Source organism: Mytilus californianus, unplaced genomic scaffold (genome assembly GCF_021869535.1).
Source record: "Mytilus californianus isolate M0D057914Y unplaced genomic scaffold, xbMytCali1.0.p SCAF_3, whole genome shotgun sequence".
In the NCBI taxonomy this organism is placed as follows: Eukaryota; Metazoa; Mollusca; class Bivalvia; order Mytilida; family Mytilidae; genus Mytilus; species Mytilus californianus.
Window position 1 is genome coordinate 97,654,125 of NW_026262679.1, and position 13,140 is coordinate 97,667,264.

The window sequence follows — 13,140 nt, forward strand, 5'->3', positions numbered from 1 at the left end:
TCATGCGTAACCTATCTCTAGCTAAGGAGTTCAATTGAAGTTCACATGAATACGGATTTAATGAGGTCGAATAATTCATTAGCGATGTTTCTTTGCTTATTTTGACAAAACTGAACCAAACTATCTGCTAAAAGCGAGTTATTATATCACTATTTCACTTTCATTAATGATCGAAGAAAAAAAAATCATATCTCATTTTTTTCTATATCTCGTAGCTAATGCCCCTTTAATAGTTGAGGGTGCGATGTATAGCTTAATTGCAATTGGCCATCATATCGCATCTCCATATTTTTATAAAAGGACTTTGTACATGTATATCATGCATATAAACGTATCTATTTCTTCTGACCTACGGTGTATTCTGTGCCTAACTTTGCATAGGCACTTGGGGGACAGGACAATTTTTTTTTAGCCCTCCCCCTTTTTTCCAAAATCCGTTATTTTTTGTATTTTCTATTAATTTCTATTATTTCCGAGTTTTTCTGTATAATATAAACATAACTTGTATTTGCTATATTTTATCAATTCCAAGTTTACTAGTCTATCCACAGCGTCACTGATATATATTATAAAGAGATCAGTGACCGCTGTGGATAGTAAACTTGGAGTTGTTAGAATATAGCAAATACAAGTTATTTCTAGTATATTTATGTTCATATAATCAGAGACAGATATACATATGCGAATATATGTCTCTGATATAATACAGAAAAAACGCGAAAAAAAGGGGAGGGTTAAAAAAAATTGTCCTGTCCCCAAAGCACATGTTTTGTACCTACCTATGCAACTTTGGAGAAAAAATATTTCGATCAAGGAATAAGAGAAACAATTGTGTTTGCAAGTATTTTGTTTCAAATTATTTCAATTTGATGGTAAGTTCTTACAAGAAACCCACTTTACATACAAAAAAGGCACTGGCTATTTTACCGGCTCCGGCAAAATAACCTCTTAGGTGCTATTTTACCGGCTCCGGTAAAATAGCCTACTTAGTTTATAGAGTTTTACTATTTTGCCGTCTTCTTTCAGATTTTTTTTCAGATTATGAAATAATTTTTTCATTGAAATCATTGACATTCGAAAATCGGAGACTACACTTTGTTGTAAAAAAAAACTTGGAATAAACGCTATGCTCGACTCATATAAAGAACTAAAACAGGTTTTGGAGCACTTTGAAAACGACAACTATGTGCAACTGTGGAAACGTGATTCAAGGAATATATAATTTATGAAACCTAGAGCACAAAACAGCAAACCGTTAAGTAACGATCTGGTCTATGGTCAGGTGCAGTAAAGTACTGCTGTGTTCATTGCGAAAAGAACACAAATCTTCATAAAGAACACATATCTTCATCCACTGGTTAGTCAAGTTGTTTCATCATTACATGTACATGTACACATTGCTATATTTGTATGTCATTTTACTGTTTTGTGTCTGTCAATTTCATGCCTTTTATCTTGAATAAATATATGTATCTCCGTTTTTATCTTGCAACTATATATATTTACGAATGGCGGCACGCATTTGAGATGAGAATCAGCACAGAAACTAGCGTTGACAAAACTTGCGAAATTGTTCATCACTTAACATCTTTCAATCAATTTACACCAAATTTGGTATACACTTTGCACTAACAAGTGCGCTCTAATGTTACATTATGTAACGCATATAAAAAATAACAACAACAAAAAACATAGTTGTGTAATTCTCGCTTAACAACAAATCATAAACAAACTATTATAAAAACCCTATCCAACAAGTGTTGTGTGCTTCATGTCTGCAATGGCAGAATCTTTCTTGTTTTGTAACACTTGTAAAGCATTTTGAAGTTGTTGAGTTTTATACTTTTAATTGCAAAACTTATGGAATATTATTTTTATTATAATTTTTACTTAGAATATCAATTTTAATATGTATGCTTTGCTTAATTATTATGTTTTTAAGAAAGACAAATTTTTGTTGTATGTAAAGTAACTGTTAATTTCCAAACTTGTGGGATATTTTTTATTAGAATATCAATTCTAATATGCATGCTTTGCTTATGTATAAGTTTTCTTAAAGAAGACATATTTTTTAGAGATTTCTTATTAACATGTTAAAGTGTATGTTTCTACATTTCTTTCTATTCGAAATAAATATACTGAAAAATCTTGATAGAGACTGGCAAAATAGAAAAACTCTGTAAAAATCGCTACTTTGCCGGATCTGCCAAACAAAAACAACAAATAACTCCTCCCCAACTTATTTAAAGTGCCCCTTATTTTGATGTGTTGTATATTGGTAATATGATACACGACTTATGTCATGGAATTCTATGTGATGCATGCTCAGGACGAGAACAAACTAACAATAAATACAATAAGTAGATTCTGCAAGGTATGACGACCAGGATTAAAACAGGATGGTAATGCCATTAGGGAATGTTGGAAATGTTGCAGATATTTAGCCTTGTGACTGAAAACCTACAGAACCTCCAGGGGCGGGTCCAGGTGAAAGCGAAATGGGCGTACGCCCCCCCCCCCTTTTCAAAAAAAAAAAATATCGTAATCTGCTTATATACATATCTCTATATATATATGATATCGGGTATGTTCCAACAAACGGAGTTGCATTTTCAGCTAAATTGTCTGAACGGAACTTCCCCATTTTTGCATTCTTTTTGCAATGATATCAAATACATGTCATGTTTAACAATCCTGCAAAAAATGAACGAAATCCGTCCAGCGGTTTCAGAGGAGTTCACAAAATAGTCACTGTGTGACGGACGGACAGAAAGCATTTCCATGCCCCTCCGACGCGTGGCGATAGAAGACAATTGAGGGGAGATATACTTGAATCCTGACCTAGGACTATTGAAATGTTAAGTAACGCCTTATAGCCTAGAATTTGGAATTTCTCGTTATTGGTCTACTGCTGTTAAGATCCATCCGATCAGTTTGATCAGAGACATATATACACATATATGTCTCTGGTTTGATATACCATTGAAAATTAATGGAGAGAATTCGGCATAAAAAATGTCAAACCCTGACACTTTAACTATAAAATATACATGCTCCAAGTCGGGAACCTTTACATTAGTGCATTTCACAATTATTTTATGTTTTTTTAGCAAAAAAAGGTCAAAAATTTTTTTTTGCCTCGCTCCGCTCGGCCAAACATTTGATTCTACGCCCCCTCTTTCAAATATCCTAGAAACGCCCCTGACCTCATACAGTTGTTGCAAGGGTTCATAATCATACAGAATGCGTGGCACTCTCTCTGCATGAGGCATCCCTCATTCTGACCACGTTCATAATATATGTACATGAATTCTAAATAAAAGGGGAACGTGTCCATGGGACACAGATGGTACCCCCGCTTACATAAAACATTACAAAGGGACATACCTCAAGAACGGAACAAAGCGACGTTACCCTAATTTGTACTTGATCTGGGTTTTGTGGTTGAATAAGCATTGTGTACAAGTTGCATAACATTTGGTTGAGGCAAACTTCGTTAGAAAACAGAAACGAAAAATTCTAAATAAAATGCTCCGCAGGGCGCAGCTTGATACGACCGCAGAGGTCGAACCCTGAACAGTTGGGGCAAGTATGGACACAACATTCAAGCTTGATACAGCTTTGCATTTGGATTGTGATTAAATATTTGACACAGCATAGGTTTCTGACACGGAATGAATGTGGTCTAAGAACTTAAAAATTTTAAATTGGACATTCACCTATTATGGTCCAATATCCAAAATCTAAATACATGGTTAGATTCAGCATACCAAAGAACCCCAAGAATTCAATTTTTGATGAAATCAAACAAAGTTTAATTTTGGACCCTTTTGACCTCAATGTGGACAAAGTTGATAATGGGGTCCAAAAATCAAAAATCTAAAAACATGGTTAGATTCAGCATATCAAAGAACCCCATAAATTCAATTTTTGTTGAAATCAAGCAAAGTTTAATTTTGGACCCCGATTTGGACCAACTTGAAAACTGGGCCCATAATAAAAAATCTAAATACATGTTTAGATTCAGCATATCAAAGAACCCTAAGAATTCAATTTTTGTTAAAATCAAACTAAGTTTAATTTTGGACCCTTTGGACCTTAATGTAGACCAATTTGAAAACAGAACCAAAAATTAAGAATCTAAATACACGGTTAGATTCAGCATATCAAAGAACCCCAATAATTCAATTTTTGATGAAATCAAACAAAGTTTAATTTTGGACCCTTTGGACCTCAATGTGGACCAATTTAAAAACGGGGCCCAAAATCCAAAAACTAAATACACGGTTAGATTCAGCATATTAAAGAACCCCAAGAATTCAAGAATAAAACCCCATTGAAATTGGTCAAGAAATAAGCAATTTATACGAAGTATCTTCTTTTGCACAATACTGTGCAATTAAATATTTCTTGCTATTGCGCAATACTGTACAATTGACAATTTCTTGCTATTGCGCAATATTGTGCTATTGGATATTTCTTGCTATTGCGCAATACTGTGCAATTGAAGATTTCTTGCTATTGCGCAATACTGTGCAATTGAAGATTTCTTGCTATTGTGCAATACTGTGCAATTGAAAATTTCTTGCTATTGCACAATACTTATTATATAATAATTTACACATCCTGTTTGGTGTGTATCTCCTACCATATCATTATTATTTGCTTTTAAATATAAATCAGAAATAACCAACTTAAAATGGAAAATTTTAAAAGAAAAAAAAAAGGAAAAATAGAAAAAAAAGGAAAAAAAAAAAAATCCCCCCCCCCCAAATTTTTTGAACCCCCTTATGATTCATCACCTCCAAACTCAATCCCAGCCTTCCCTTTGTGGTATGGTACCTTGCAGTACAATTTCAGAGAGATCATCCGGCAAACAGGCAAACAACAGTTCACAAATCACTACACAGTAAGCTTTAGATTGAGCAGCACGACGAACAGTCAAACAACAGTACACAAATCATTACACAGAAAACTTTAGATTGAGCAGCATGACGAACAGGCAAACAACAGTACACAAATCACTACACAGAAAACTTTATATTGTGCTGCACGACAAACAGGCAAACAACAGTACACAAATCACTACACAGAAAACTTTATATTGAGCAGCATGGCCATACACTTGAACACAAGTTATTGTCTGGAAACTAGAAAAATGTGTTTTTTGGCCCCTTTTTGGCCCCAAATTCCTAAACGTTTATGGCAATTACCCCCGAAAGATCCATACACTTACACACAAGTTATTGTCCTGAAACTAGAAAAAAGCTTGTTTTTTGCCCCTTTTTTTGCCCCTAATTCCTAAAATATTGAGGCAATTACCCCCATCATCAATCCCAGCCTTCCCTTTGTGGTATGGTACCTTGCAGTACAATTTCAGAGAGATCCATACACTTGAACACAAGTTATTGTCTGGAAACTAGAAAAATGCTTATTTTTGGGCCCTGTTTGGCCCCTTATTCCTAAACGTTTATGGCAATTACCCCCAAACTCAATTCCAGCTTTCCCTTTGTGATATGGAACCTTGTAGTACAATTTCAGAAAGATTCATACACTTTCACACAAGTTATTGTCATGAAACTAGAAAAATGCTTGTTTTTTGCCCCTTTTTTGGCCCCCAATTCCTAATATTTTGAGGCAATTACCCCCAAAATCAATCCCAGCATTCCCTTTGTGATATGGAACCTTGTGGTACAATGTCAGAGAGATCCATACACTAACACACAAGTTATGTCTGGAAGTTACAAAAATGCTTATTTTTGGCCCCTAATTCCTTAACTGTTGGTACCATAACCCCCAAAATCAATCCCAACCTTCCTTTTGTGGTATTGAACCTTATGGTAAAATTTCATAGAGATCCATTCACTTAAACTAAAGTAAGAGTGCGAAAACCAATGTGTCTTCGGACGACGCAGGACGACGACGACGACGCCAACGCCAACGTCATACCAATATACGACCGCAAAAATTTTGAGGTCGTATAAAAATGATATCATATGCATTTACGGATAGAATCAAGAGTCCTACATTCAACATTAGGTTGAGCGCTCACAAACATGTTTTATTTCTGGCAAGGATTCATATCATGTTATATTATGATAATGCTGGTCATTTCTTATTTTCCATGTTAGCATCGTGTTTTGCAGAAATGCTTGAAAAAAATTGACATGATCAATGCCACTTTCGACCATTTAGCTTCAAGGGAGGGTTATGGTTTTTTCCTGAAAAAATATTCTGATCCCCAACTTGATGAAAAAAAAAATTGTGGTCAAGCAGATGACAAAAAAAAAAAATTCTGAATCCAGATTTTCCCCAATACCTTAAATAGTGTTAAATTTTGAAAAAAAAACATTTGATTGATAGAGTCGAAAAACTAAAAAAAAAATTCTGACTCAGACAAAAAACCATAAACCCCCCTTGAAGTTAAATGGTTGCTCCCCAATACTATTTTTTAGGTGGTAGACCAATCTTAAATGGGAGGTGCTTAGTAACTATTAAATTTTCCACAGAAGCCTAGCTTATTCAATAAATGCACTTTTTTGCTGCTACAATACACCATTATTTATTTTTATTTATACCTATCTTTAACAAAGTAAGGTATAACATGCTTAATATCTTATGTTTTCTCATGTTTAGATTCTGCATAGATAATAGCGAAAAATCCAAGTGTTTGTTAAATACGACCTCAAATTCAGAATGTTAACAATATATACTTCATCAAAATTGGACTTCATGCCCTGTTTTGTTGGGAAAAATATTGTAGACAATTACTCTGTAGAATAATATAAATTATCGCTAGAGTAAGATATCATTTGTAAGGGTTGGTTTGGTGGAAAAGCTATCTCTTTTTAGTATCAGGAAAGAAAGATTTGCCAAAATTGCACTGTGGCAGATGTAACAGCGGTAATGTCAGAATCCCTACTAATATAGAACATTGACCAAATGAGCTTAATACTGGTCACTAGAGCATACAAATGATGTCAACTTCAGCTGACAAGGTCTTGTTAAGAACCACAATCAAATACTTCTGGTAAATATTAGGAAGAAGAGGTAATAACATATACAAGTCTTTGCAATTTTTTTAATACCAGTGCGTCCAAATATCTTGCGTGTTTTGCTTCCTACTTTTAACAAAAAAATTGTTGATAAATGAATCTATCATCTTTCAAAAATTAAGAATACAAAAATGTTCCCTGGTGTGCTTCTTTTTATTTGAGCTCTTTAAGCACAACTGTCATTTTGTGTTAACTAAGACCACAATTAGTAGTTAACACTTTATGTAAAGATTTCAACTATATCCCTTTTCAAATAAAGTATAGAAGACTATTCTTTAGGTCATGATCCAGTGCTTTTGGAATTTCTACCAAGTTCAGTTATCTGATTAGGTGTTTTTATGAAAAAGTACCTACTGCACTTATGATAGAACTTTATTATTTGTGTGCTGATGCATAGTATCCAAGAACTTTAATATTTGTGTGCTGATGCATAGTATCCAAGAACTTTAATATTTGTGTGCTGATGCATAGTATACAAGAACTTTAATATTTGTGTGCTGATGCATAGTATCCAAGAACTTTAATATTTGTGTGCTGATGCATAGTATCCAAGAACTTTAATATTTGTGTGCTGATGCATAGTATCCAAGAACTTTAATATTTGTGTGCTGATGCATAGTATCCAAGCATTTAATTCTAAGCATATGTGGCTCCACTCATTCAGCCATGCTTTGTAACTCTCTATCTTCATTTATTCCCGCTTTGTTATAATGGAACTTCCATATCTTAAAATAACATCTTAATAGTTAATGTTTGTGTGCTGATGCATAGTATCCATGCATTTCATTTTAAGCACAACATGAGGCCCCACTCCTTCAGCCATGCTTAGTATTTACTTTCTATCTTAATGTATATCCTCTTTGTTATAAGAAACTTCCATGTCTTAAAAATACAACTTAACAACTAAGTAATTGTTAACATTTATTTTATTGATGTAATTCTTTCTATCAGATACAACTGAATTCAACAAAGACATGAACAATTTGATTATTGGGACCTTTAATTGTTACAGATCAGTTTTACTCAGACTAGAAAATTTCATAACAATTATTGAACACAATGTTGTACATTTGTAGTATGAGTTTATAACAGCATATGTGACCTATGAACAACTTAACATATATCCTAAGATATTCTAATATAGACTTATCTGAACAGTACTGATAACTTCTACAAGCAGTATAACTAAACCATTGAAAGCTCATATGTTGATTTCAATCACATGATTTTCTTGTACAAGGAAATCCTGTCTTGATGGTAAGTTTTGCTGGTTCTCTCTTGAAATTTCAAGATATTTGTAAAAAAAAAATAAAAAAAAAATAAAGCCATAGGGTATCAATTGATATTCCAAAAGGTAGAGAGTGGCATTCTGATGGTTTTCAGGGTGATTGGTCCTGTAGATTTAAAAGGAGAAGATTTTTAAACAGTTAATACCTGACAACCACAACAGAAGCCAAGTGATGGCTCACATGGACCTTTTGTTTCTGGTGAGCCCAAAATGTATGTGTGTAATTGATTGAAAGCACCTGTTGTTGTTGTTCTATACAACATCTGTACATTAATAGCAGACAATAAAAACTTAGTGCAAAAAGTTCATTGTTGTTATGTTTAAAACCATGTATGTGAACTTTCAGAAGTGTCTTTATACTACTAATAGTGAACTTTTAGAGGTATATTTATACTACTAATAACAAATTTAAAAAAAAAACTTAATATAAAGCACATCAATATTTACTTTTAAAAAGATTTTTCAAAGACACATCTTGCAGTGATTGTTAAATTTTAAAACATGCAATCAAATTTTACTTACTTGTGACAGTGGTGTAAATAAAAATTTGAAATTCTATCAAAAGAATACAAATCAACTTGAAAAAAGCATCTGTTTTCCTGCAGATACAGAAACAACAAGAAATAAAATTTGAAAAGGACATCCATTGTCCAGATAGTAAAAAAATATATATCAACAACCACATATGTATATATATTTCCAAAATTATCAAAATAGTATACTAGTAAAAACATTTCAAAAGATTTAATAACTTTGTTAGCTAAATAAACCCAATTCACCAAGTGTTGGTTAAGAAATTTAATATATAAATAAAATGTGTTCATTACTCTTAAAAAATATCATGTGGCAGATACATTTCAAACCTTGTACAAATTAAATGAATGCATTAGTCCTGTATTGCTTTATATAGATTTTTACAAGAGTCTGCAAGCCAGAGAAGGCAGCCCCCAAAAAATAGACTGAGGTAAATCAAATTTGGTAAGCTTGTCTAGGACCTTTAAACAAACAGACACTTTTGGCAATATTTAAACAAATGAACTGCATAGACATATAATTCTGCACCATCAACTCTTGCATAAGGTAATACTTAAAAAAAAAATACTGAGACATTTATTCATATAATTTTATATGTAGGTTGGGCGAAAAAACCATGTGCATTTATAGTCACCAACTTAGCAGACATTAATTTTTTTCATTTTTTTTGCCCGATGATTAAATTACAAAATGTTGCAAACAGTTCAATATCAAGAACTGACCAATAATTAAACTTCAATGAGTTATTCATATAATAAAATTACATTACAAAAGTAAATGAAAAAAAAATTATTTCAATTATTTTCTCCAGATTTCGCATATTTTATTTTATCATAACTAATGTGTTTAAATCCGTTATGGGGTGATGAAAAATATCATTAATTTTTGTAAAATATAAAAAAAAAAAATTAAAACAACAACATGATTAACAATGGTTTAAAATAGGTAGAGTTATCTTACACATTGAACACATTTATATATATAATGAATTGTTTTTTTTAAAAATGAACACAACAGAATTTTATGTAAAATGCCCAACAAATCTGATGAATTAAATAAAATGAAATTAAAAGTTAAAAGATGAATTAAAATAATATCTGGCAGTGTTAAATGAATTTGATTTTATCAACGAGAAAAAGTCTGCAGTTTTTAAAACTGAAAAACAAAAGTTAAACCAAATTAGTGAACACAATTAGGCAAAACATAAAAATTAAGGCAGTGTTAAAACTATACAAAACTGATTAAATACTGTAACAAGCAAAAGGTTAATTTTTGTAGGGCTATACATCTGAGATCATTTTCCATTGAAAACAAACTAATACAATTATTTTACTACACCCTCTGTGACTCAAGACATTTTTTTTCTATCATCATTTTTTTTTACAGATTTCACTTATATGTACAATTATAATTTCAAATCTTCTAGAACTTTATTATCTAATATAAACTACTTGTTTAATTTAAAAAAAAAACAAAAAACCACCAGAAATGCAAAATGAGCCACCGAGGGTCTAATTTATGTGCATGTATATTTTTGTAATTATCTGCTGCATACCATAATTAGATTAATTGTATGGTAAGCAGTTTAAAATCAATTTACCCCAAAATCATTAATACACACATCTTGTACATCGAGATAAAATACCAGCTGATCTTTTAAAACTTTTCTGCAACCTTCATGGCTTTTAATACAGCTATTTGCAAAACATAAATTCAATTTCAAGGGGTTAAAAGTGTGATGTTACTATTTAATCAAAATCAACCAAATGGACGGACAAAACTACAACCTTATACATGTTAAGTAATATTGTAAGTATACTTTAAATTCTTATGCAAAATACAATTGGGTATAATTGTAATCACTGTAATTACAAATGTCTTCTGTAATTATACATAGGAAGAATATGGCCCATGAAACTGTTTGCAAGTAACTTGCTATAATTTTTTATTGAAGATATTTAGTAAAATAATAATTTTTTGTTTCAATTAACCATATTAAATGAGGCAAAACTAATGAAATGTTCTCAAATGTATCAGAATTTGAACTTTAAATTTTTTAAATGACATGTACGTTGAAGAAGTGATATTCTTAGATTTTTATGCAATTTCTTTCCTCTTCAGATGAAATTTGTTTCTGAACTTGAATTGATCAAAAATTATTAAATTCCAAATACAACAGAAAAAGAAACCACTATTAAAAGATATAGGAAAGTTTTGTCAATGACACAGGTAAAAGAAAGTTTTCATCAGAACTGGGCTCCTAACATTTATATAACAGTTCTAGTATAAAAAAAAACAATTATGTACAAAAATCACAAAAGAGGAGCAACATTGATACATAAGGTTTTAACAAGTGAAATAAAAAGTAAGCAACAGATGGCGTCACCTTGCCATAATTTAACAATGAACACAAAGAGAAAACATTTACATCATTGTCAAGTCTAAAAATAAACTCTGTACTTCAGAATCATAAAATTTATTAATTGTTAACAATATATGCATCAACATAATTATACATACTGGTCATATATATATATATACACCAAGAGGTCCAGAATTGGACCATAATTACAAAATACTTTGTTCCATTGCATGATTTGTACCCGATTTGACACAGGCTGATTCTGTTTTGTTTGATTTATCATTTGTAACTGGCTTTGCACCATTTTATTTAAGTGTTATTTGTTTTGAATTTGACAATCATTAAACATTTGAATGAAAACATTCTATTTTTAACTGACTAACCGTTTTCAATCAGAGATATCGAAAAGAAAAAAAAAGGAATTTGAAAGTTAACAAATTAACCTCTACTTTAATTCCTTTATTAATCACAAGTAATTCATTGCATGAACAAGTTAAATATACATCTTTTTCTTGAGAAGACAGAAACATGAACATTTAATTTTTTGAATACACAGGTCCTAGTTTACCATAGTTTATATTTCTAAAAAATATTTTTTCTAATCGATATTTATTGAAATGTATACTAAGGTAACTGATGTATAACCAAAGACAAATATAAAATTGTGTATAATGTTACTAAGTATGTGCCAATAAAAAACATTTGTTTTTACTGTTCCTGCATTCCTACTTACAGAATGATAAAACAGACAAAATTATTTTGACAGTCCTGTCTTGTTAGCTTCACTTCGTTGTAAAATTTAGTCTAGAAAATGTGGAGAAAAAAATGCAAATTTCACAGATTTTAATTATAAAACATTTTTTTGCAGTAAAAAAATTATAAAAGTTCATTATAAAATCAAGTAAAATTCAAATCAAAATTTCTGTATTTCAATAAAACATAGTTGTACCTCAAGACAATAAAGGCTTCCATTTCACTTCCTCTAGCAGAATAAACAGATAAAGAATGAAATTAAGTGACAACTCCTCAAGCTGTAGTTCTGAAACATTAACCCATGATCTATATATAGAAAACTCAATGGGCTTGCTACTAGGTTACTAAAATGGAATGGCCTTACAATGACTTGAAATAAGTTCATGTACAAATCATGATTAAACATAATCCTGATCAAACACAAATCACATAAATAATCACTGACAAATCAGACACTGGATTTCTAATAGTACTTCTTTGTCTTTGGTGTCAATGAGGTTACAACATTTCAGCAACAAAAACCCGTCTTTTTTGTTCACTGTAGCACTTATTGTAAAAACATGAGATTGAATAAAATGGTTGTCTTCTTTGAACACATCAAGAATAATCCAATATTCTTTGAACACACTGTGGCAAATAAGTCCATTTTTTAATCTCCTTTATAAAAGAGTTACTACATATTAAAACACTTGCTCAAGTAACAAGCTGAGAAAAAGAAAATTGGCACATGCTGTTTTTTCGTCTACACAATGTGGAAGACATCCAGATGAATGAGATTATGAAACAATCGCTGCCTAGTTGTATGAGACACAGTTGTCAGTGAATGCCTCGTACATGAGAGAGACTATGATATGATGGGATGTATACTGTTACATTCATGAAGATTCTGAGTCTGTGCTATTGCTCGTTACATCGTAATTACTTGAGCTACGAGACATAGAAGAATACTGGCTATCTGACATACTGGTTGGACTTTCTAGTGGTTCTAAATCTAAATATTCCTGAAAAAAATAAATTACATAACTAAAGATTTTTTTTTTTTAAATATAGATAATACATCCAAAGAGTTCTAGTTTTGTAAAGTTTAACAGAATACACATACAAAATTAAACTGACAATTGTAAAATACAGACATGTATTTGAAAACA

The 13,140-nt window shown here is 31.5% G+C and overlaps 1 protein-coding gene across 4 annotated transcripts in view; it reads right to left on the reverse strand.

Moving 5' to 3' along the window:
• Positions 1 to 7,963: 7,963 nt before the first annotated feature.
• The window catches only part of LOC127733292 (fibroblast growth factor receptor 2-like), a 54,249-nt gene continuing 49,072 nt past the window's right edge, over positions 7,964 to 13,140 (reverse strand). For all 4 annotated transcript variants that reach the window (XM_052242652.1, XM_052242649.1, XM_052242651.1 and 1 more), the window contains one exon: positions 7,964 to 12,993. In XM_052242652.1, the coding sequence (XP_052098612.1) occupies positions 12,868 to 12,993 (126 nt within the window). In that variant the 3' untranslated portion in view covers positions 7,964 to 12,867. The remainder of the gene's footprint in view (positions 12,994 to 13,140) is intronic.